Source organism: Canis lupus, chromosome 31, assembly GCF_011100685.1.
Source record: "Canis lupus familiaris isolate Mischka breed German Shepherd chromosome 31, alternate assembly UU_Cfam_GSD_1.0, whole genome shotgun sequence".
NCBI classification, from domain to species: domain Eukaryota; kingdom Metazoa; phylum Chordata; class Mammalia; order Carnivora; family Canidae; genus Canis; species Canis lupus.
Window position 1 is genome coordinate 35,155,876 of NC_049252.1, and position 25,716 is coordinate 35,181,591.

Genomic DNA, 25,716 nt, shown 5'->3' on the forward strand with positions numbered 1-25,716 from the left:
TTTCTACTGGTGCAGGTCAGCTGCTGATAAATTCTTTCAGCTTTTGTGTGCCCAATAAAAAGTCTTTATTTTGAAATAAAAATATTCTACTAGATATAGATCTAGATTTCTAGATTTACAAATTATATTTCCTTTCGATACTTTTTTTTAAAACATTTTATTTATTTACTCATGAAGAGACAGAGAGAGAGAAGTAGAGTCACAGGCAGAGGGAGAAGAAGGCTCCCTGAGGGGAGCCCGATGCGGGACTTGATCCCAGGAGCCCGAGATCATGCCCTGAACCAAAGGCAGACGCTCAACCACTGAGCCACCCAGGCACCCTCCTTCCAGTACTTTAAAGATATTGCTTCTCTGTTCTTTTACGTTGATTCTGAAGGGTAATCTGTTGGTTGTCATCCTTGTTTTTGTTCCACTAACGTATTTTCCCTCCTGGTTGTTTTTAACATTTTATCTGTAGACTGGTCCTGAGAAATCTGATTATCATACACTTTGGTGTATTTTTCTTCTGATATCTTGTACTTGGGGTTTGTAGAGCTCCTTGGATCTGTAAGTTTATAGTTTCCATCAAATGTGAAAAGAATTGACCAGTATTTCAACTATGTATTTGTTTTGCTCATTTCTCTCACCGTCCATTCCTTTGGGGGACTCTATTTGTGTATCAAACTACGTGAAATATTTTTTTCCAATTTTCTTTGGGATAGATTTTATTTTTTAGGGTGGTTTTAGGTTTACAGAAAATTTTCAAAGTACAGAAAGTACAGAGCGTTCCCATACACTGCCTTTACCCACCCAGGCCAGTCTCTCTAGTCTCTCTCATTATTAGCAGGTTGCATTAATGTTATACTTTTGTTGCATTCATGAACCAGTATTAATAATAATAATAATGTTATTATTAAGTAAAGCCCATAGTTTACATGAAGCTTCCTTCTGTGCTGTACAGCTCTATGAAGAATGTCCTGGATCCACCACTAAGGTATCATCCAGAAGTTTCCTTGCTTAAAAATGTCCTGTGATCTACTTACTCATCCCTCTTCTCCTACCTGGCAGCCCCTGGAAATCACTGATCTTTTCACTGTCTCTATAGTTTTGCCCTTCCCAGAACGTCATATACTTGGGACCATATATTTCATAGCCTTTTCAGATTGGCTTCTTTCTCTTAGTAATATGCATCTATGGTTCCTCCTATCTTTTTCATGGCTGCATGGCTTGTTTCTTTACCTTGCTAAGTGATGCTCCATTGTATGGATTTACCCTAGTTTGTTTATTATTAAAGAAAAAATTATTCTGATGCTTGCTAAAATGTGACGGAGGACTTTAAGGCTATTGTAGTAGGACTCATGACTACTCCAATAAGGGAGAGAGATTTTTCTCACCTCCAAATAGAGCAAGGACAAGTGGGGATTTCCAGCCAAATGGCAGAGGCAGTGAGGGGATCAGTTCATAGATTACCCAGAGGAGACCTAAAAGCTAAAGGCAAGACTGACTCACACATCAAAGTAAGATGAGGAGCTTGATCAGATATCAGAGTAGCTGGATGTCAAAGGGAGGGGATGACTGAGAAGGAGTCTTCCTAAAACTAGGCTGGGGGAGGACAGAGGTTCAAGGTCAAAGACTAGTCAAGAAGAGGGCTCACATGCAGCCTGACTCCAGCTTAGGCAAGGAGAGTGTCTTTGTTATTACCCACTCGCATACTGAAGGACTTCTTTGTTGCTTCCAAGTGTCAGCAATTACGCATAAAGCTGCTATAAAAATTCGTGTGTAGGTTTTGTGTCTTCCATCTGGAAACTCAAGGCAGTGCATGGGAGCACTCAAAGAGCTCACCTGCTTCTTACAGCTTCCCAAGGATCACTTTCCTCTATTGCCCGGTGGCCAGTCTTGACAACTGTGGCTCTCTCGGTCTTGTGTGCATGTTATTATTTCAGAGAAAAGGGTAAATTTGACCCCTGCCATTCTATCCTGGCCAGGAGCAAAAGTCTCAGTCAGATTCTATTAATCACAGTAAATGAAAGAGGAAACAATCACTAGATTTTTTTTTTTTTTATTTGCCAAGGTCATACTGCTTATTACTATTTGCTAGGGGCCAGGGACGGTACTGCTTCAAGAGGTCTGTCTGCATTCCGGTCCTTGCAACAAAAAGCGGAAGAAGGTATTTGAGTGCTGATGTGTATGTGCATGCAAGGTGACCTAGCTTTGCGAATTCCTAAGACGTGACAGATGAAAAATCCCACTTTTGCAGACACCCAGGCCTGAGTCAAAGTTGCTGAAAACTGTGAAGAATGAAAATGTCCTGTCCTGCCAAAGGACAGCTTCTGAGGCCATTTCCCCTAATGGATTATTCCAGGAAAACCCCAACACCAAGTCGAGAGGGACAAGGAGACGCTTAGGGCACACCTGATGTGTAGGTGCCACCCTGTGAGCCAGTTGTCACTCTGCTCAGATCTTGCACTACAGCTGGCACTGGGTAGTGTAGACAGGACACCCCACACACACCCACGCACACCTGCCCTTCTGCACAGCCATTCCAGTTCTATAGTAGCATCTACATAAAAATGGTGAAGCCAGATTTTCAAGCATCCATAAAAAACTCTAAAAGACTGTTGCAGTCATAAACATCTCCACGACAAGAAGTCCAATTAAATGCGAAAAGAGATTCCATGCGGGCAAACGTGAGTGTCCGTCTTGTAAGCTCACGCTGATGCAGCAATCACGTGTTTGTTGGACATGTACGCAGGAGGCCCCGGGTGTCGGGAATGCCAGCACCAGGCCAGGAACGCACTTAGGCGGGAGTGGAGAGGGGCACGGCCGCCAGACCAGGTGATGCCATTTCCACCCCCCTAAAAACACATTCAGTGGCGCGCAAAAGTAATCAATTCCAGGACAGGTTTCAAAAATGGCAGGTAAAACAGGAGGAAGCGTTTAATTCCTTGATCTGACAGGAAACCCAAGAAAGAGAGAGTGGATTCACACGTACAAGCAGAGCTGTCTGAAGTTCCAGGTTTTTCGATAAGTGGCACTTTGTAGATTACAAATATGTTTCTATAACGCCTCATTAACATTTTCCGCCTGCCAAGTAAAAGGTGCTCGCTCTCTCCTCCTGTTTGTCAAGTGTAGAGGTCTCTGTGCAAATTTCATTTGCTTCATTTTAATTATTTGGGGTACCGACTTTTCATATCTCTTGATTAAAGGCAATCTTTTTCTTGCTCTCCTAAGCGTGCTCTTGCTCAGGTGCTGGAATTCACGAGCATGTCACGGAGATCAAAATACAGTCGGGAAGACGACTAGCTAGCAGAAGGAACCGTAGTCTAATGTTTGATTGCTTACATCAAAGAGATCATATGCAGGAATTCAGAAACATTTCGTAATTTGCTCATGCGGTGCAGACTTCCAGCAGCACCTCCTTGCTTGCTGCGGAAATTATTACAAAGCTCCCCCAGCTACCTGGTGCGTAAGACAACAATCAAAGTCACCTTCTCTTTGCCCCGACATTACATCGTGTCGGTGTGCCGTAGTATTTGTGAGGTGAAGTTTAAAAAAAAGTTAAAACACTGCTTGCTAACTAGAGTCTAGCTGTGAGTCTGTTTCTGGGGGCCTCTGTTAAATCTATAATGTGACACGCACGATATGTTCTGTTATGTACACCTTTTTCATGTCTGTGAATCTCAGACCGTATTCCCAGGTTGACATACAAGAATGTCATTTTTTAAGGTATATATTGTTAAAAGGGACACAACCAACTCAGGATTTATTCACCGGCAACATCCTGGCAACATGTGACCCAGTCAAAAAAGAAAAAAAAAGAAAAAAACGTGGAAAAGGATGTGTTTTTTTTTGTTTGTTTGTTTTTTGTTTGTTTGTTTTTAATTTCACAGGGAATACAAGGATATTTGGTTCTGTTGCAGTTATAGGATAGGTTTTACTGGACTCACAACTGTGTGTCCTCCCTCCGTCCTCCCCACTCCCCGACTGCCTGCCTCTAGGCCTCTAGGCCTCCATATGGGGAGGGCGGATGGGGAGTCGAAGCTGGACGCAGACACACTGGGTTTGAGACCCTGAGAGTCTGAGTCAGAGCATCCATCAGCCAAAGTACAATACAATTTGGGTTACACTTTACACCTGCCCCACTGCCATCACGAATTTCACGTCTTAGTTTCAGGGACACAGAGCATTTGGAAACTCAGTCAAAGGATGCTTGAACATATTAAAGAAGAAGTCACGGGCAGTGTCAGAATGAACAGAGGACAGGGATTTCACTTTAGGTTTTCTCAGCTGATGGCACCTTACTGTTCATCACACACACACACCCCACCACGACCACCACCGCCACCACCTCCCCAACCACAGAAGGAAAACGCAGAGGAACCGTACTCACCAGCCTTGATGTGGACATCCTGACTTCTAATTTTCCCTGAAGGATTTTCAGCTGTGCAATAATAAGTATTATCATGGATTAAGGTACTAAAGCTTGAAGGAGGGAAGGGAAAAATTTGGAGAGTGCCGTTGGGGTGGACGTGGCGGATCCCGGGGACATCGTAGATCTCCTCGCCCGTCGCTAGGTACCATCTGAGAGACACAGGAGGGACGCCTGCAGCGGGACAGGGCACCAGGGTCCCCGTGGTGCTCGCGAACACTACCTCTTGCAGAGATGCATTGACAAAGTAGAGGCTGGAGTGAAGGTCCTCACTGAAAACTACAAAAAGACAACACAAGAATCGGTCAGTCGGGCGCATGTTCCGAACTTGGCCTTCAAGTCAGCCTGGCCTCAGGAGGTTGTTCTGGGAAACAATCGCCAGGCTTGGCTAAAATGAAACACTTCAAAATGGGCAGAGGGGCTGGTACTAAAGAGCTACTGTCCTCACTCCATACCTTGTGCATAAGCTGATAGGTTATCCTGGATTGTAACCTTTTTTTAATATTTTCATTTATTTATTCACGAGTGACACAGAGAGGCAGGCGCACAGGCAGAGGGAGAAGGAGGCTCTCTGTTGGGAGCCCAATGTGGGACTTGATCCCAGGACCCCGGGATCATGACCTGAGCCAAAGGCAAGACACTCAACCACTGAGCCACCTAGGGGCCCCTGGATTGTTGGCTTTTAATAGATCATTTACCACCCCGTTCCCGACACCCTGCTCGGCCTCCACAGTACTGTCTGGCTGCTACTGAGATTCATGCTATGGATTTTGTATTCACTACTGCTGGTCTCTACCTCTAGAACATGAGCCACATGAGAACGATGTCACCATTTGTTCATGCTCTTCCCCAGAGGGCACAGCCTAACACCCAACAGGTGCTGGATGAACAGAAGCTAAAAGGATGAATGATGAGGTCCAGTCTCTCTGACCAGATTGCTCTGGTTGGGAGGTACGTGGAGAGATACTCTTGAATGAAATCAGTCACACTGTTTTTAAAAATTAAAATCTATATTTACAGGTAAAACATTTTAAAAAGCACAATTGGTTTCCTAAAAATAGTGTCCAATCAACGATGCCCTTTTCTTTTTTATTGAAAAGGTGCAGCAATAATATAAAGAACTTTGACCGAAGCATCAGTCAATTCCACCAGCCTGTGACAATTTCTGTTTTGATTTTCATATTTCCTCTTCAGGTTCATCGGCCTACATGGTGTGCCTACATGATTACTCTGTGTAATAATGTGTATACGTAAAATAATGCACTTGTGGTAGGCTACGCTTCATTCTCTGTTATTTCATATACAAAAACTCCATACTTCTTATACAGGCCTTACAAGTAAATAGTGGATGTACGTTTTTATCTAATAGGATTTTCTAAATTATTTTCCTGGTCTTAGTTATTTAAATTGTTTCTGTGTTCATTGCTACAAACAAAATGTATACAAACCAGTTCACACATATTTGGTTTTTTAATTCATTTACTAGGGCTTATGTTGCACTCGGGAACAAACAGTCACACAGTGTCATTTACGCGAACAGAGGAAACAACTTCTAGAATTCAAAAATTAACTGGAAGATTTTAAAATGCCACAAAGATCCACTTCTCAGATGTTTGTGCTTATATATGACTTCTCAGAAACAAATGCACACCTCGGCACATATTCACAAGAGAGAAAAGAAGCCCTTGATACTTGGAATTAATCTCACTAAGCAGAGGTGTGAATATGAGTTATGGAGCACCTGTACTGTATCAGATGATGTTACGATACTCAAGATGTAATTCTAGTCTTGTGAACAGCATCTGTGCCAGATGAGTGTAGCCTCCACTCTGCAGAAGAAGATGTGGAGATTCAGAAGGGTTGTTGCTTGACCAAGGATTCGGGGCCAGGAGGTCACAGATGCAGGATTCAGTCTTTCTGATGAAGATTTAATCTCATTATATGGCTGCCTTTACTCTATAAAGCCAACTAATTCCCAGGGAAGCTGTGTCTATGAGACTCAGCATCCCCTGGACATCTCACCTGAACATCCACCCACTTCCCCTTCATCTCTCTTCCGGGCAGTGCCCACCAGCTTGCCCACTGGGCCCAGTGCTGACTGTCTCTGAACAGACAAACAGAGGGAATGCCATGTATCAAAAGATGGCAGGGGGGAAAAAATCCACTTTGTAAAAGCGATAGATTTACTCAAAAAGAAGACAGCCAGGGGTGTTCATCAAGTAGTAACTGTTTGATGGCTTTCTCTCCCAACCATAACTAAAGACTTTAGCAATGCTCCATAAATCAGAATATGAAAATTATTGCCAACTAAGAAATTGGCTCAGATCGGAAGCACAGTTAATAGTTAAACATTACAGCTTTCAACTCAAATAAAAATGCTGATAGTGGCACTGTGATTTTACATTTGAGCTTTCTAGGAAACTGACATCACCCCAAACACATTGTTAGGAGTGAGGTAACTGTCACTCTTCGAGCTAATTAATTCCACCCAGATTCCTTTTTGTTCCCTCCCCACATGACTCTTCTGTCAACTGGATTTGGGTAATTTAAACTAAATAAAATTTAGTCATATCTGAATTCATTCTCGTGTCTCATAAAAGTAGCCTTGTTAAGAATAGCAGGTCTTTGAAAACTGAATGTATGTAAGAAATATTTCATACATAAATGCGAAATTATTTAAATGACTGTGAGAAAAATGCAAAATAAATGTTTAATCCTAGCAGTTAAGGAGATAAGTGACCCACAGGGGATTACTGTCACTTCTCCTTACATTTTTTTAAAGGTATTTTGCATTAGTCTCTCTATTTCACACCACCGGGTTTAATAATGTAACATAAACTCATTCTCTAAGATACACATCATATGGCCACAGGCAAGAGAAAACCCAAACTACATTCCAGCAGCTTCTGTTTCTTCCATCTAAGGGGCCATCCATCTGCTTAAATAATAGTACTTCATTTTATGGCATGCTGCATGCACTTTGAATACAGCAACATTTGCTCCCTCCAGTAAGGGCATGGGCAATCTCGCTGTGAATTACGTGTGTGTGAAATTTCCCTGAAACTAACTGCAGTTTAATAACTGAAAGCTAAACAAAACATTTGGCATAATCTTGCTGCAAAATTAAGGCATATAAAATCCTGGGGTACGGACACTAAGGACGCTGAAGTAAGGGGCTTTGGAGGATTGTTCTTTCATCTGCAGATTTCTTCTCACTTTATATCGTTATAACAGATGGTATAAGCAGGGCTCCAGTGACAACATAAAGAAGAATGTTACGCTAAAAAGAAAAATAAGTCTACATTGCTTTCCTTAAAAACCAGATCTGGCGAGGTGAAGACACATGAAGGAAATGTTATAGGAAGCAATGACACGAATGCTCCTGCTTGCAGTGGTATTTATGGAGCACCTGCCCTGTTCCAGGCTTCATGCAAGGGCCCAGGAATGCAAATTCACGTGAGTCAGGGTACAGATCACAAGGATTTGTTTGCTCTAGAGGGGGCCCTGGTCAGTAAAGAGGTTGGTGCTAATTCTTTGCTGAGTACTGTGGAGGAATTATTCACAAAATGATACAGGAGCAGAAATGAGAGCTACTACCCCAAACTGGGGAAGATGAGGGAAACTGTCCAGAAGAAAAGAGGAAAGTAGATTTTAGGCAGAGGACGTAAAAATGTTAGGACACTGAGTCATCCCAGATGGAGAGAAGTGAGAAGATATAGGATAACAGGAACTTCAGGGCTGAACCAACAGTGATGCAGAATTTAGGAGAGAGAGCCTGGGAGTCTTTATATCCACTTATGCTGTACATACGTGCTCATCACCTGCTAACGACCTGGCGCTGTGCTAAGGCCTGGGGACACCCTACCAACCAAAGCTCGGAGGTTGATCTCAGGAAGTTTCCATTTCAGACGCTTATTATAAAGTCTGGGCCATAAGTGGTATCTGATCTCATGCTAAAAGGCATGTGCTTACTTCTGTGGGCAACAGGAAGTCCCATTCGAGGGTATATAGCCAAGAGAAATGAATACACATGTCCATGCAAAGACCTGTCCTCAAGTGTTAAAAGGAGCATCATTTCCAATAGCCAAACGTAGGAGCAATTGCAGCGTCCATCAACTGAAGAACAGATAAATAATAGCTGGTGTGTCCATCCAGTGGAATTGTATTCAGCAGCGATGAGAAAGGAAATACTGACGCATGCGACAGGTGTGGATGATCCTTGATAATATCACGCTAAATGAAAAAGCCAACCACAAAAGGCCACACACTGTATGAGGACATTCCCATGAAACATTCAGAAGAGACAACTCTACAGGGATGGAGAGGAGTGGTTTCCTTAGAGCTGTGGGTGAGGGCGAGAGGGGGAGAGCATGGTAGCTAAGGGATGCAGAGTTCCTTTGTGAGGTGATGAAAATGGTCTAAACTTGACCGCAGTGAAAGTCACACATACCTGTAAACTTATGAAAAATTACTGAATTGTACACATGGATTTTATTCTCTGTAACTGATACCTCGATATAGCTGTCTAAAAAAAAATCATAGAGAATCTGAAAGTTCTGAGGCAGAACAAGCACTTTCCCTAATTGTAGTTTTAGAAAGTAAAAACTCAGTTTACAAGGAGTGGAGACTAGAGGCAGGAAGTCCGATTAGGCTGCTGTGGGGGCATCCAAGACCTGCCCACTCATTGGTGGGATCAAGATAGAGGGAATTCTAAACTATATGAACACATCTGATGTGAACCTGCCAGAATTTGTGGGCAGGGCCTTGGGAGGAATGAGCAGGAGGAAGAAGAAAAAGTCATTATGGTCAAATTCAATAGTTTGCACACCTGGCCACATCATTGCACTGTGAACAAAAATAGACAACATATAAGGCAGAGCTAGTTGGGTAGAGCAAACAATGACATCAGACTCATTCAGGTTAGGGGGGGCACTGCCTTTGGACCACTCACTAGTGAGGTGGGTATAGGGGTCTAAGATCCCAGAGAGAGATGCCACAATCAGAGAAACTGAGCCCACCATTGGGTGAGGTGTACCAAGGAGAGTGTAAAGAACCAGAAGACACAAAAGTCAGAAATGAGGTGGGGTGGGGGAGCTGGGTGAAATAGGTGAAGTGGATTAAGAGTATACTTATCTCTTTTTAAAGATTTTATTTATTTCTTCATGAGAGACAGAGAGAGAGAGGCAGAGACACAGGCAGAGGGAGAAGCAGGCTCCCTGTGGGGAGCTTGACATGGGACCTGATCCCAGAACCCCGGGATCATGACCTGAGCCAAAGGCAGATGCTCAACCACTGAGCCACCCAGGCGTCCCGTGGAGTACACTTATCTTGATGAGAACGAACATATTGTGATATCACTACATTGCATATCTGAAATTAGTATAATACTGTACATTGACTATGCTGGAATTAAACATTTAAAAATAAAAGTTAAAAAAACAGAGATGGATCCTCAGGGATACTTAATATATAAAAGGTGAGCAAAGGCTATCTGACCTAGGACTGGCATGCAAAATCCATAACTAACTCCTACAAATCAATAAGAAAAAGAGAATCTGATAAAAAAAAATGTACAAAAGACTTAGTCACTTCACAAAAGCCATTTTACAAATAGCCACTACCCAAATGAAAAAGTACTGAATGTAACTAGTTATCAGAAAAGTAAAATTAAAAGCAAGAAGAGGGGCACCTGGGTGGCTCAGTGAAGCGTCTACCTTCAGCTCATATCATGATCCCAGGGTCCTGGGGTCAAGCCCCGTGTCGGGCTCCCTGCTCAATGGGGAGTCTGCTTCACCCTCTCCCTCTGCCTCTGCCTCCCCCCACCCAGTTTGTGCTCATGCTCTCTTGCAAATAGATAAAATATTCTTTATTTTAAAAAAGCATAAGGAATTACCACTATACTACCTTCTGAATGATTAAAGTTGAAAAGATAGGATATACTGAGTGTCAAGAATAAGGAGCAAAAGGAATCGCAGATGCTGTAGGTGAGAGTATAATCTGATAAAATCAATGTGTAAAACTGCTCACTGATATCTACTAAAGCAGAACATATGCATATCCTATGACTCAACAATTCACCTGCAAGGTATTTATCCAACCAAAATGTATGCATACTCTCACCAAAAAAAAAAAAAAGTGTATATATATATATATATATAGGAATATATACATACAGGAATATTCATAGCAGTGCTATTTGTAAAAGCCCCAAACTGGAAATAACTCAAATATCCATCAATAGTGAATAGTATGATGCATTTGTACACTGAATTACTATATAACAGTAGGAATAAATAATCTATAATTACAAAAAATATAAATCTCACAGCTATAATGTTGAACCAAAGCAAATAGACACAACAAGAGTAAATAATGTATTATTCCATTTATACCAAGCATAAAAACAGAAAACACTAATCTTTGATGTTAAGAATCACAGGTTGGTCTGGGTATAGAGAATAAAAAGATATAGGGGCATTCAGGCTGCTGGCTGTGTTCATTTCCTGGATCTGAGTACTGGGTACACTGATGTGCTAAACTAATGAAAATTTCACTGAGCTATTCACTATGATATGTACACTTTCATGTATATATTCTATACTTAAGTTAAATATTTTAAAGAAATTGAAAAATAAAAATCCATCCTGATGATTAAGAAGAAATTATGAAATTGGGAGTCCAAATCCCAGAGAGTGATACCTTAGAAAGAAAAGGATAGCATTTTGGGAAGTCAACCCATGGTTTCCAACCGTGTCAACTGCTTCAGAGCAATCAGAAAACATGAGAACCAAAACAGAGCATTCGATTTGCAAATTGGGTATATTCATTTTGAATGGAAATGCCATTTAGGACTAAAATACTTGTATTGATTTTATAAGAATATGTGAGCGGATGTGCTTAGTAAAATGAACTACTTCTGTAAAGGTCTTACAAAATGAAAAGGGATATAACTTAGCCTTAGGTAAATATTATCTAGAAAGCAGAACCCTTCACTGGTTCAGACTCCAAAATGTTTTTATGTTTGAATAACTGCTTTGAAATTTAGTGTCATTTTGATCAGATGATCTGGAAGCAGATAAAGGAATGGTCTCATAATGACTTGGAAAGCATTCCAAACTTCTATAAAATAATTCCACGGCAAGCTATAAAAGTATTCTCATATGTTATGCATTTAACTCTAATATATTTCAATTATTCTATCTATTCCCCAGCACTAAAGCAATGGTGCAACTGTTCTCCTGAATAAGAAATGGATAAAACTTCACAATGGTATAAAACACTGAAATATGAAATTCCATTTCTGTCCACAATAAAATAAAACAAACAAAAAGCCAGGAACTGGATTTACCCTCCAACAAGTAAACATTTCAGGGAATATGGAACTGTAAACCATGAAAAAGAGGAGACAAATGTACTGGGCCCTACAAGTTCCCAGCTTACTGCCTGGAGAGAGTTCCCAAATCCTTTCAAAAAGAGGAAACCTAAGTAGATGTTGGTGGAATTTCTGAGCTGAGGAGACCAAACGTGAGGTGTGGGGAAGCCAAGACCACTAAATTTACAGCCAGAGAGAAGGAAGTTGCATAGATGGGGAGTTCGGAGACCCAAAGAAGGTTCCCTTCAATGAGTCTTTAGCTATTTGCATGTATGTGAGGAAATTATGGATAAGGAACACCAGAAAGGAACAAGTAGAAAATCCCTGAAGCTCATGTGGAGGAGAAACAGGTTCATATTCCAGCTGGCCAGAGTGGAAAGAACTAATACATGGGGTATCAGATAGAGAACTCAGAAGTGTATCAGCACAACATTGAAGGTATCTCAGAAGGAATTAAATTGATTCCAAGTAACTTCACTGCCAGAAAACATATTTCAATACTAGTTCATGGAAAGGAACAAAATCTGGTAATCAATAATGTAACATTTTCAAGGTCTGGTATTCAATTAAAAAAGTGGACCCAAGCAGGAAAATATGATCTATTATCAAGAATAGATTCATTCAATAGAAACAGACACAAAAAAGAGAAATGATATAACTAGCAGTCATGGACATGGACTATAAAGTAGCTGTTATAAATAATCTCCCAATACCTCCAAAATAGCAGGAAAAAGCAAAGGCATACTGATGAAAGAAATGGAGACCATATAAATAGCTAAGATAGAATTTCTTGAGATTAAAAATACAATATATGAAATGAAAACATGCAAATGAAATTAACAGCAGATTAGATCTTACAGAAGAAAACGTCAGTGAATGAAGATGGAACAGTTGAAACTATACAAATCAAAAAGCAAAGAAAAAAGGTCTAAAGACAACAAACAAAAAAAAATAGTGAGGGGTACCTGGGTAGCTCAGTTAAGCATCTGATTTGGGATTTTGGCTCAAGTCCTGATCTCAGTGACATGGGAGTGATCCCCATATTGGGCTCCATGCTCAGCGGGGAGTCTGCTTGAGATTCTCTCTCCCTTTTCCCCTTCCCCCCAACTCATACACATGTGCAAACTCTCTTGCTTCCTCTCTCAAAAAAAAATTTAGTGAGATGAGGGGCTAACTCACATGGCCCAATATATGTAAAATTGGAGTTCCAGAAGGGAAAAGTAATATAGAAAAATTTTAACATCCAACATTTTCAACATTTAATGAGTACTGGAACTCCAAATATCCCATAAATCAATGAACACCAAACAGAAGAAACATGAAAAGAAATCACACCATGAAACATCATCATTATATTTCTGAAGGCCAATGATGAAGAGAAAAATCTTAAAGGCAGCCAGATAGCTAAGTAAAATACACACTATAGACAGAGAAATAAAATAAGAATGATGGCTGACTTCTCAGAAACAATGCAAACCAGAAGACAGTGGAGGAAAAAAAAAATTAAAACATTATTTTAAAAGAATAGAGAAAAAAAACCTGCTAATCTAAAAATCTATACACAGCTTAAAATACTTTCATAAATGAAGGTGAAATAATAATGACTTTTCAGGGACACCTGGGTGGCTCAGTGGTTAAGCGTCTGCCTTCAGCTCAGGGTGTGATCCCAGAATCCAGGATTGAGTCCCACATCAGGCTCCCTGCGAGGAGTCTTCTTCTCCCTCTGCCTATGTCTCTGCCTCTCTCTCTCTCTCTGTCTGTCACTCATGAATAAATAAGTAAATCTTAAAAAAAATAATGACTTTTCACATATCCATAAGCTAAGAGAACTCAGGGACAGTAGGTCACAAATATAAGAAATGTTAAAGGAAGTCTTTGGGGCAGAAGGAAAATACCAGATAAATATTATGATCTCCCGAAAGAAATGAAGTGTGCCAAAAGATGATATGTATGTAACTAAATATTTAAGAAATGTATTTACTCACTTAAAAACCTCATCAAAAGAAAAATTTACTGTTTACAGCAAAAATGATAGTAATGTATTAGGGGTTTACAACATATATGGAGATAAAATGAATGACAGTATTAGGACAAAGGCTAGTGGGAGGAGGGAAATGACAATCTACTGCTATAAGTTTCTCCCACTACACATTAAATGCTATAATATCACTTGGAAGTAGGCCATGTTAATTTAAAGACATATATTACAAACTCTAAAGCAACCACTTAAAAAAGAAACAAAAAAAGTAAAGCAAAACAAAACTTAGATATTAATCCATTAGCTAGATGAAATTGATCATTAAAAAAATACTCCACTAATCCAAAAGGAGACAAGAAAAAAGACCAGAAAATAGATAAATAGGAAGCAAGTATCAAGATGGTAGATTTCAATCTAAACTGATGTTCACATTACATGTAAATCGCTGAACATTACAAGTAAAAGGCAGAAACTGTCAGATTGGATGAAAAAACTCAAGACCTAACTATATATTATCTAGGAGAAATTCATTTTAAAATACAAAGAAATAAGTAAATTAAAAGTAAAAGGATAAAAATATCTCATGCTAATACTACTTAAAAAAAAAAACTGGAACAACAGGTGTTGGCAAGGATATGGAGAAAGGGGAACCCTTGTGTACTGTTGGTAGGAATGCAAACTGGTGCAGCCACTCTGGAAAACAGTATGGAGAATCCTTAGAAAGTTAAAAATAGAGGTGCCTGGCTGGCTCAGTCAGCAGAGCATATGACTCTTGATCTTAGGGTCATAGGTTTGAGCCCCAGGTTGGGGGTAGAGTTTATTCTAAAAACTAAAATTTTTTAAAAAGTTAAAAGAAAAAAAAAGTAAACACTAGAGCTACTCTACAACCCAGCAATCGCACTACTGGGTATTTACCCAAAGAACAAAAAAAGTGCTAATTCAAAGGGAGATACATGCACCCCAATGTTTATAGTGGCATTATATTTTGAAACATCTCTGGGAGCCCTCTCTCTGCACCAGGCTGGACTAATTTCCACACTGGGCTTCCCAGTGCCTTGGGTCCCCAATTCTCTTCCCACATCAGGGTCTCACAGATCCTGCACCCTTTGCTGAAATACTTCACCATCCTTTGCTCCAAGAGATACTACTCATTCTTTGAATCTTGGCTTACCCATCGATTTCTTAGAAATGTACTCCTGGTCTTCCACCTCCCAGACTAGACTCTGTGTCCTACCTCTCAGCTTCCTGCACGATTCATTCATAACTCTTTTCTTTGTTGTTTGGTGTGGTCCTCCCACAAAAACTGTAATCTACAAGAGGGGCACTGCATAGAGATGACACAACCGTATTCCTGGTACTTGGTACCCTGACTCATACCTAATGGAGGCTCTCAAATTCCTAGTGAATAAATGCACAAAAAATATTATGATTTTCATAGTGTACATGGCCAAAAAATATCCTTTTAAGGAACAATATTTAATCTGTATTTCATATGCATCATCTATTATAATCAAAATTCCATTATATAGATGTCAAGGGACAGTAACAGAGAAAACGAATTTCTCAGATATTATAAGAAGAACACATTTATGAGATTTAGCTACCGTGTGTAGAAAATGTTCTTTTCATCCAATATTTGTACTGATTTTTCAACAAAGGGGAAAAAAGCTCAATTTTGCTATGTGTTTTACAAATCTCTGGAGGAAAAAAATAAGAAAAATGTTAATGTTTTTGCTCAGAAAATGTCTAAGTATTGTTTGCAATATCCTTCTAGAGAATTATTTCCATATGTGTACAGGGAATTCATTTTAGAGATAAAGTCTCACTGTCCCTTTGGATGGATGAAAGTCACTCACAGTAACACTGCTGGCGGTTAAGTGTATATTTTTAGAGAATACAGACACTATAATGAATAATATGTATGTCCTTTGCTATGTTCCAACATTTACATTTTAGGCTCAAAGCTTTCCAATGTCATGAAAGTAGCTAGTGATTTGGAAAGAGCAGAAAGCACTCTGGAAATTATGACCATAAGCAATGAAGCATATGAATAAACCAAACTGATGTCAATGACTCCTTAGCATTTGGCAGCATTTGGGAAGAAATCTGGGAACAAAAATAGGATAAATTAATGAAAAAAGCATGACTGCAGATGTACACGGGGAAGTATAAATTTAAAAAAATCACTTGACAGGATGAACACTGGGTGTTATTCTGTATGTTGGCAAATTGAACACCAATAAAAAATAAATTTATTATTAAAAAAATCATCAGGAAAGGAGAGTGGGAAATAAAGCTAACATCATAACTATGTTGACAAAATTGTTTCCTAAAGATGAAAAGACTTGGGAAGAGAGAAAATATTATGTCCAAAAACATAGCACTGTGAACCAGAAACAAACAGAAAAGCAAAGCAATAAAATGAGACTATTGAAGCGAGGAATGGAATGAAATTAACTGAAGCCAACTGAATCACCTGTCCTATGATTAAAGAACAAAATAAATTAAAGCCAGAGATTGCAATGAGACCCCAACAGAAAGATGTAAAATCTAATTCAGAAGTGAAATCGTGGCTCTAGTGTTAAGTGAAAGCACTGAAGTATAATGATTAAAAAAAAACACACACACACACATACTTCTTGATCTCATTGTACAGCATCATTCTCGTTTGCTAGAACTCAGAAGTACTCAATTTTCCATTTTGCTCTGGCCTAAGGACTTCCATAAGCCTCCTTTTTAAAGTAATTTATTTTTCCAGGTAATGCACAGATTTACCTTTGTGTTTCAGTAACAAAATGAATGACCATTCGGATAACTGCAAGGGTGCCTAAGTGGTAAGTAACAACAAACTTTTCAACTAGAAAGACTCTCAGAGGATTGACTCTAGTCTCAGCTGGCTCCTTTGGTTCACCAGCCTGAGTTAGAGACCTGCTCTTGGGCTTTCTCTTGTGTCACTTTCTTCAGCTTTCTCCAGTATGTTCAATCATGGGCAACTCATCTAGCACCATTGCCAACTCATGGCTGCCACCACCTTAACCTCCCATCTTCTTTGTCCTTAGGATCACATATAAATGCCTTTATTACCATTTGAATGGAGTTTCAGGGGCAGAATGAATGAACAATGACAGAGTCTAGATGTTGGGTTGTCTTGTCTTACCAGCAAGGCCTACTATCTCCAAAGCAGTGACATGAAGAACCTGTGTCTGGGTTCCAGGTATGATATACCCCTCCGTCTTCCCATGGAACACTGGGGAGCATTGCATAGAACTCACCCGTGTCCACCATCATCTGAACTTTCACACCAGCTGATCTAGCCTTTCACTTTTTTGCCCTTGTTTCATCAAGATAAGGTTCATTTATGTGACTTCATTCATTGATCAAACATTTGTACCATGGATGCAGCACAGGGGACATTACACCCTTGCATGTCATCTGCTTGCACAGGACTGAGTACATAGGTAATGCAGTGGACACTTAAATAGAACTCAAGCCAGGTCTCCATTGATGGAGAAAGGCATTTCTTTGGACAAAAGGTGGCATCTTCCTTGGGCCTCTCCATAGTTCAAACCTGCTGTCTGACATACAACAGTAGGAAGGCCGAAGACCTGATCTTTCACCTCTGAACCCCGATTATAAAAGTCATGGGACCGACCTAGAATTCTATACCCACAGTATCGAGCAAGCAAACAAAGACATTTTTAAATAATGCAAACCCCAAAATTTTACCTCTTGTGCATCCTATTCAGAAAGCTACTGGAATGTATAAAAAGGATGGCAAACCAAAAAACAAACAAACAAACAAACAAAAAAGATGGCAAACCAAGGGAGGGGAGTTTATGACATAGAGAGGAGATAGAGACTCAGATGCAGGTAAGGAGTTACACAAAAGGAATTTCCAGAGTCCTGAAAAGTTCCAAGAAAGCAGCTGTAGAGTGGAAATTAGTCCAGCCTGGTGCAGAGAGAGGGCTCCCAGAGATGTTCCAAAAAATAAAAATAAAAAAACATTTGAAGACCCTGATGTATCTGAATGTATTAAAAAGGAGTACTTAGTCCTGTCAGAGAATTTGGGGGATGACTTAGTTACACATGCAGTGAAGACTAAGTAAACAAAAAAGTCAGTGATTATTAATCCCAGGGAAAACACAAAGCTGTAATAGAAAAGGAAAGCATTCATAATGTGCTAGGTGGCTCAGCAGTAGCTAATATTTACATGGTTATAATAATGTAAACCCTAAATATTGATTTAACCCAAAACGGTAATATCGTTGTATGAAAAAAAGTAGAAGATAAGGAGGGCCGGCATTCAGAGTCCATAAAATTGAGTAGATATCTAACCCTCAAAAATGAAGTACTTCAGTGTAAACAGAGAATTTGAAAATACAGAGGTGAATCCTAGGAGAAAAACTTAAAAAGGAAAAAAGATATAGAAAGCAAAGTCAGTAGGTGAATGTGTTGCTAGAGAGCGCTCCATTCCAATCATGCTAAGCAGCCCTAAGCAACCCTTATGTACAACAATGCCCCCCATGTGTATGAATCACAGGGTGACTGGTGCTCACCCCTCATCAGCCAGCATGGGGCCTAATGGCACCCCACAGGCTCTGGAAGGTGGACCATAGGATGTAGAAATCCCACCTACACAGCCTTATTTGAGAATCTCAAACATTTAACACTTTAAGGGGGAAAATCGGTTGATTGCAACCCTGGTAAACTGTTGCTCTTGTTTCCTGGACCCCCCCCACACACACACAACCACCATTACAACCCATTTTCTGGGATCCAGCATTGTGAACATATTCACATTCATGAATTTCTTTTACCTTCCTGCTCTCTTCCATGTGATTCTTTCACATATTTATTAATATTTCAGAAGGAGATCAATTACATCCACACAAGTTACATACAAAAATATTCCATCCGTGAAATATCCATTTTTGAACAGAAGAGCTAAAGGCCATCTGTTCTTACAGTCGCTCAGTCCAAACACTTGGGGTCCCCCTTGACACCCCTCTTTTTCTCATCCCTTACACTCACTGCATGAGGGGGTCCATTGGCTACACCTCCAAAATATGATCAGAATCAGCTACCTGCCGTCTCTTCTACCATTTCTCTCGTCCAAAGCACCACCTCTCTCCCCTGGATTGTCACAGTGATGCCCCATGGCTCTCTGGCACCCACTTGTACACGTGCACTAATCCACCAGCCAGTGCCATCCAGGCGAACGTGTCAGGTTGTCTCTCCCCCCCGCTGAGAACCCCCCAGGGTCCCCATTCTCTGGCATAAAAGCCGCCATTTTCCTAGGGGGACCCATGCTCCCTGTTCCTTGTCTGCTGTCACCTCCTACTCCTCCCCTTTGCTCCTTCCCCTCCAGCCAGGAGACCTTCTGGAAGTGCCTACAGCATCCCACAGGCTCCTCCCTCTGCCTGGAATGCTCCTCTTCCAGAAAGCATGTGGCTGGTTCCCCCACCTTCTCTAGTCTTTGCTGAGTGCCCTCGTTCTCCACGAGGCTTACTCTCACCCCTCCATCCACCACTGTGCATACTCCCGATTGCCCTCATCCAATGTCTCCACAATGGCAATCACTTTTTGGCATACTGTATAATTTGCTTTTTTGATTATCTCTCTCGCTCCTAAAAATTTGTGTTCCTAAACGATAGACATTTGATTGGTTGAATTCCCTGACAGATCGCCAATCCCTCCAACAGTTTCTAGCATGCAATAGAATTCCAAGAAATGCTTCTTAAATACATGGCTGCTTGACTGAAGTCAACCAAATACAAATAAATAAATCTCAGTGAAATAAAACATTCTAAAATTAGCTTTCATGAGAAATGATTAATTATTCCACCTATACATTGATAGACCATTTTATCCCATACCAATGCATTTCCTTCCAGCCCTGCTCCCTTAAATCACCAGAGAGTTTATTGGTACACACTGTACAAGATCAGAAGACAAAGGCCAGAGAGAAGGAAGAGGGTTAGTTATCCCAGATCTCACATTTGTGTCCTGGGCAGTACAAAGATGAGAGTGTGTCCCCTTCACTTAGTGGCTGAATCCATGTATGACATTACTATCATCTTAACTTTTGTGGCTTGCTGGCCTCACTTCTACCAAGACAGTAACACCAAGTACATAACTAAACTTTAAATTTAGTTAAATCTTCCACTACTACTTTCATTTTTGGGTGTAGTTGAATGACTATTTATTGAATATGTTATTACGTTCAGTATTTTAACATAAAACAAATCCTTAAGGGTGCCCAGGTGGCTCAGTCAGTTAAGCATCTGCCTTTGGCTCAGGCCATGATTTCCAGATCCTGGGACTGAGCCCCACATTGGGCTCCCTGTTCAGGAGGGAGCCTGCTTGTCCCTCTGCCTCTCCCCCTACTCGTCCTCTCTCTCTCAAATAAAATCCTAAAAAAAAAAAAAAATCCTCAAAACCAATCTTACAGGCAGCTTTCGTTTCTACTTTCATGTTAGAGATGAGAAACCTTATGAAGTTTGAACTCCACAGACATGGAACTCGCTCTCAGGAGTCATCTCAGTGGGGACTGTGTTTGGACCCAGGCTCCTCCAAGAATGAGGGGCACATGCTGAGTGTGCTCTCAGAAGGGGGGCAAAAGCACCCACCAGTCCATGTTCAGCCCCTTAAAAGGACATCTATTTACTTATTTATTTATTTATTTATTTTATTTTATTTTTTTAGGACACCTTTTTAAATCCCTAAGTTGGACACCTTTGATCTAAATATCACTGCAGAATAATGATATAAAATTCTCACAATCGAGTGAGGCTCACTCCAAAGCCTTGCCACCCTCGTCTGGGTCACCCACCATCTGTGTAGGCCCTTTCCTTCAGCAATGACAGCTTTAACCTAGAGCTGCACAAAAACCCAAACAAACAAATCTTGGCCATTGAAATATCTTTGTCAGTAGTTCTTCGTCCTTTTCTTTCAGTTCTAGAAAATTTGGATTATCTACCTCAGTGTACTTCTCCCCCGAATTTAAACTATGATTAAGGTTGAAACAACCAAACCAGAAAACACAATTTTCAGAGTGCTTTCCTCTAAAGACATCCACTAGGCCTGAATCCGTGGTGAAAATGCAGCATGTTCAAAATACGTGGGGGCATTAATGTTAATTTACAACCACAACAGGTTTCTCCCTGTAGGGACCAAATCTCACTCGGCACTCATTAATTTTGACAGTTTGCCTATCGCACTAGAATGGGCTTGCTGAGTCACAGAAACTTCCCTAAAAAGAGAAGAATCACATTCTCCTTGCTATTAAGTATTCATAACAGAATGGAATTTGAGCATTCTCGGGGAAATCAGGCACACCGTTAATAACCCCAGAACCTGTGAAATGTGGCTTGGGCTTCACCAAGTAAAGAGCCCACAGCCACTCAAGTCCCTCTGCTAATATACCTAATATATACCAACCAGCTGTGTAATGGGCCCAAGGACCCCCTGGGGCACAGAAGAAAGTCATAAAATAGAGTCCATTATCCTGCACTGAAAATTTGACTTGATTTGGATTTGACACTTCATTTAGAGAAATGTCCTGGAGGCATATCTTTTCTAGAAGGTTGGGGTTGGACTAGGTGGCTGGCTGTTGCCACATTAATTCTGCAGAGCATTTTTAAACTTAAAGGAGTAAGACTTTTAAAATATTCCCTTCATGATGACTTCAGAAAATCAAATTGAGTTGTAACGTCTGAAAGTTATTACTGGAACGTTTTAAATTAAACCAACCCAGCCTCATTCATTTCCAAGAGGGAGCATGAGGACAGTGCCAGTCATAGCATTTCCTAGTGTTGGATAAAAATCAAATCTTATGTGTAAAGACAAAATAGTTCTAACCTCAGATGGTATACTTCTGAGTATATATTTTCTTCCTTAAGAAAGGAAGAAATAGTACCCATACAGCCTATCAAAGGATGCCCAAGGACCACAGGCCTGGCATGCTCATGATCCTATTACATCTGTCTCCACATGAGAATAAACTGATGTGAGATGCAAGGTTTCCAAAGCAATGCAAAGTGCAAGAGAGGAGGAGAGATGGAGGTAGAAAGAACCCAGACTCTGGCTTCTAAGTCAGTAATGTCTTTGTTTATGTATTTGGGCATGGCTATGGTATATTAACAACATGGTGCAAGTAACTCATTCATGGTTATCGAAGCCCAATGTGGATACCATTGGGAAATATTATAATGTGAGACTATTACTATTAGGAAAATTTAAGCCAATGGAAAGTAAGCCCATGATCTGAAGTAACCATCACAAGAATAATTTTCATGTTTGTACATTTGGGCCAACTCCACACACTTAAAAACAAAATAACTTAAATGTTGCTAATCACTTCTTTAAAACATAAGAGTCCAGTAAACTGGGAAAACATCAGAGGCCACGAACCTAAATTTCAATCAGGAATGTATGGAAACAAGGACGGCAATTGAAAGTATAAATATCTGAGGAAGTATTTAGGAATGGGTCAAAGTGAACCTTACAGAAATTCTGAAGTATCATGGCATTTAGATTTGACCTATCCACGTCTTATTTAATATTTTTATTACTTAAGCAAATATAATGTAACGCTATAACAATAGGAATGATCATGTTAACAAGAAGTAACATTCATCCAATACTGTGCCAGATGCTATTCATTATCTCCAGTAATCTCCCGCCAGCCCCAGGGGGAAGGTGCTATTGCTGACTTTATTACACAGAGAGAAGGGGATACAGGACACTAACAGGTCACACTCACAGTCAGGGGTAGAGCGTGTATAAGTCAGCTCCAGCAGCCATAACAAGATACAGACTTGGTGGCTTAAATAACACACATCTATTCTCTCAGAGTCTGGAGATCCAAGATGAAGGCACCAGCAGGCTTGTTTTCTCCTGAGGCCTCTCTCTGTGGCTCACACATGGCCAGCTTCTCCATGTCCTCACATGGCCTTCCCCCTGTGCATGCACATCCCCAACATCCCTCTGAAGGTCCAAATTTCCTCTTCTTACAAGGACACCAGTCAGATTGGATTAAGGCATCATGTCAACTTAATCGCCTCTTCCAAGGCTGTATGTCCAACATAGCCACACTCTGAGAAGTGAGCGTGAATGGGGGGAGGAGGAGACACAATTCATCCCATAATAGCTGGAGGCATGAGGAGAGACAATTTGGGACAATGTGACAAAAGAATCCTGAGCATTTTGCAACCTTTGCTATGAACAAGAGCATGAGATGTTCTCTGTGGCCCCAGGACCCTCCAGAAGGAAGTCCAAGGCAGGCAGAGTTTGTCTCCATGTAAGTAGAATGTTCTGACAATTAGAGAACTGCCTACTACTGAGGCTAGTGTTGCAATATTTTGGCGGCAGGGTGGGGGGCAGTGGGCAGGATTTATTGGTGCAGTGGGGTGCCCTGAATGTTGATTAGACAATGATTAGTTATTTCACACCTTCTGTTAAGATGCATGAAATAACTAAAGAGATGCATATTTCTCTGCCTTGGAAAAGAGATGTTGATTCTATAACTTTGTCCCTGTGGAAAAGAAAACCACAGCCCCAAAATGCAGTCACTTAGGCCAAGTCACCATACCAGGGCTTCATCCCTAACCTAACTGCAGTTCCAACATCCCCCAGGAACGTAGTCGTAACTGGCCAGTGAGGAATCTTCAGTGGGGACCAAAGAGATCATCTGTCCCCATGGGTCCTCCTCCCTCCCCCAAAGGAGGAAGAGGGAATCTGCAGGATCAAACCCCTGCTCTTCCCTCTGAAGGAAGGTGACCTTCCCTGAAACAATCCTTTCCTTTGCTAATAATTTCCTCCTCACCCCCCTTCCTATAAAAACCTTCCATACTATACATCTCTGAGCTCCCCTTGTACATGCTGGATGGGAGGGCTGCCCATTTCATGGATCAATGAATAAAACCAGTTAGATCTTCAAATTTACTCAGTTTATTTTTGTTATTTTAATCTCTCAGAAGCTCCCTTTCTGAGTGATGTGAACAAGTCCTGCAATTAATTACATATTAGCCCTCATTCCTAAAATAGTTCATAGAATCATTGAGACAATTTTCAAGTGAACATGCTTTGCAAAGTAAGTTGCTTTTTTGCCCCCAAACTAGTCCTAATTAGCTACATGTATCATATAACGAGAAGATTATAGCTTGAATCCAAGATAAAAGCCTAAGAATGATGAATAAAAAACACTTTTTTGAGAGGAATCACATGTGAGGAAGGTAATCTATGTGACTATTATCACTATTTAATGGTACACTGTGCCAGCGAGGACTGGGCTTGGAGCCAGCACCACGGATATGACTTGCTATTCTTTCCACTGTTTCAAGAGTCTCTGCTTTTTGTGCTGGGTAAGATCCGTGTATCTGGCAGGTCAGATGAATGCATAAAATGATTAGGAGGAATAACACTGACAGCTAAGTATTTATATGGGAAAATGTTCACATCCATTTTTCTTCCAATAGCTGAAAAACATTCTCTAAAATCAATACCACCATCCACACAAGGCCACATGATACCAAGGGCTATGGGGGCCCTGGGAGGGTATAGAGGTGCATGAAAGCCCTCGAGGGACACAAAGTCGGGTTGCTGCTGTCTTTGCAATAATCCACAGGTGACAGTAATTACAAGGGGGAGATGTAGAAATGGGAGGGAAGAGGCATACTCAGGGAGCTTGGATGGAACAGAAGAGGCAGTGGATCCTGCCTGTTGGGATTGGGAGGAGTCCTGGGGAGGATACTTCTGCTTTTTCCTCCATTTGGAAGGAAAAAGGGTCCCTATATTGGAGGAGCACTTTTCCACTGAGGCAATTTTGCCCCCAGAGAACATTGGCCAATGCCAGGAGACACCAATGATCATCACAGCTGGGAGCAGCGAGGTGTTAAGGTATCTAGACAGTAGAGGCTGGGGTGCTGCTGAACATCCCACAATGCACAGAACAGGCCCCCACACAGTTATGCAGCTCCAAATATCAGTGGTCCACAGTTGAAGAAGCCTGCACTCAAGTGTAATATCCATGCACTTTCGGACGCTCCCTCCCTCAGACAAGAGGTGAGTTTGGGAAAAGGAAAGAGCACATCTCCTTTTCTTACCTCACCCACTGGCACCCATCTCCCTGCAGGAAGCACCTCCTCTGGTCTGCCCTCACTCATGTGGTAAACTGAGTGGTCCTGGGATTGAGTCCTGCATTGGGCTCCCTGCATGAAACCTGCTTCTCCCTCTTCCTCTGTCTCTACCCTTCTCTCTGTGTCTCTCATGAATAAATAAATAAAATCTTAAAAAAAAAAAAAAAGAAAAAGGAAGAGAAAAGGCCACTTTAGGAGACGATGGCCCAAGCCTGGAGTCAAACTATGAACAAGTGCAAAAGCACCCTGCCTAAAAAAAAAAAAAAAAAAAAAAAAGCACCCTGCCTCTGAGGATGAGGATGGCACTCATGTAAATCACTGCACTTCCCTTCCGCCCACAGAAGCAGGCATCTGATCTGCCTCTCTCAATGTAAATGGAACTGTTCACAAAATAGGAAAATAATGTATGGCAGCCTTGGCTCTAAAAATTCAATGAAGTCCTTCATTCCACTTGTTTCGATACGAGTGGTTCACTCTTAATTTTCCAGGGCTTTCTTTTCAGTGAATATCCCCTTTCCTCGTGAACGTCATGTGAAAATGCAGACCACAGAGGTGGCTTTTCTGCTTGCTTCACCTATGCAGCCTCCTCTGTCCCTGCAGCTTCAGCAGCTCCACCTCCCAGGCCGTGAGGCATTACCACGTGTCTAGGGAGGAGGAAGAGAACAAGCAGACAAAGTATGAGGATCTGGGGTACGGACTCCTCATCTTCGTTTGCATCCATGAGGCAAAAGAGAAATGCTCATTGGTTTGAAATGTAAACTGATCAACTCTTCACAAATCAATTTTAAAATCCAGGATGGCCCCCAGAAGTAAATCAGCA

General features: G+C 41.0%; 1 protein-coding gene across 3 annotated transcripts in view; it reads right to left on the reverse strand.

Annotated features, from left to right (window-relative positions):
- The window catches only part of DSCAM (DS cell adhesion molecule), a 729,459-nt gene that overhangs the window by 606,982 nt on the left and 96,761 nt on the right, over nucleotides 1–25,716 (reverse strand). For all 3 annotated transcript variants that reach the window (XM_038581531.1, XM_038581532.1, XM_038581533.1), the window contains exon 2: nucleotides 4,370–4,687. In XM_038581531.1, the coding sequence (XP_038437459.1) occupies nucleotides 4,370–4,687 (318 nt within the window). The remainder of the gene's footprint in view (nucleotides 1–4,369; nucleotides 4,688–25,716) is intronic.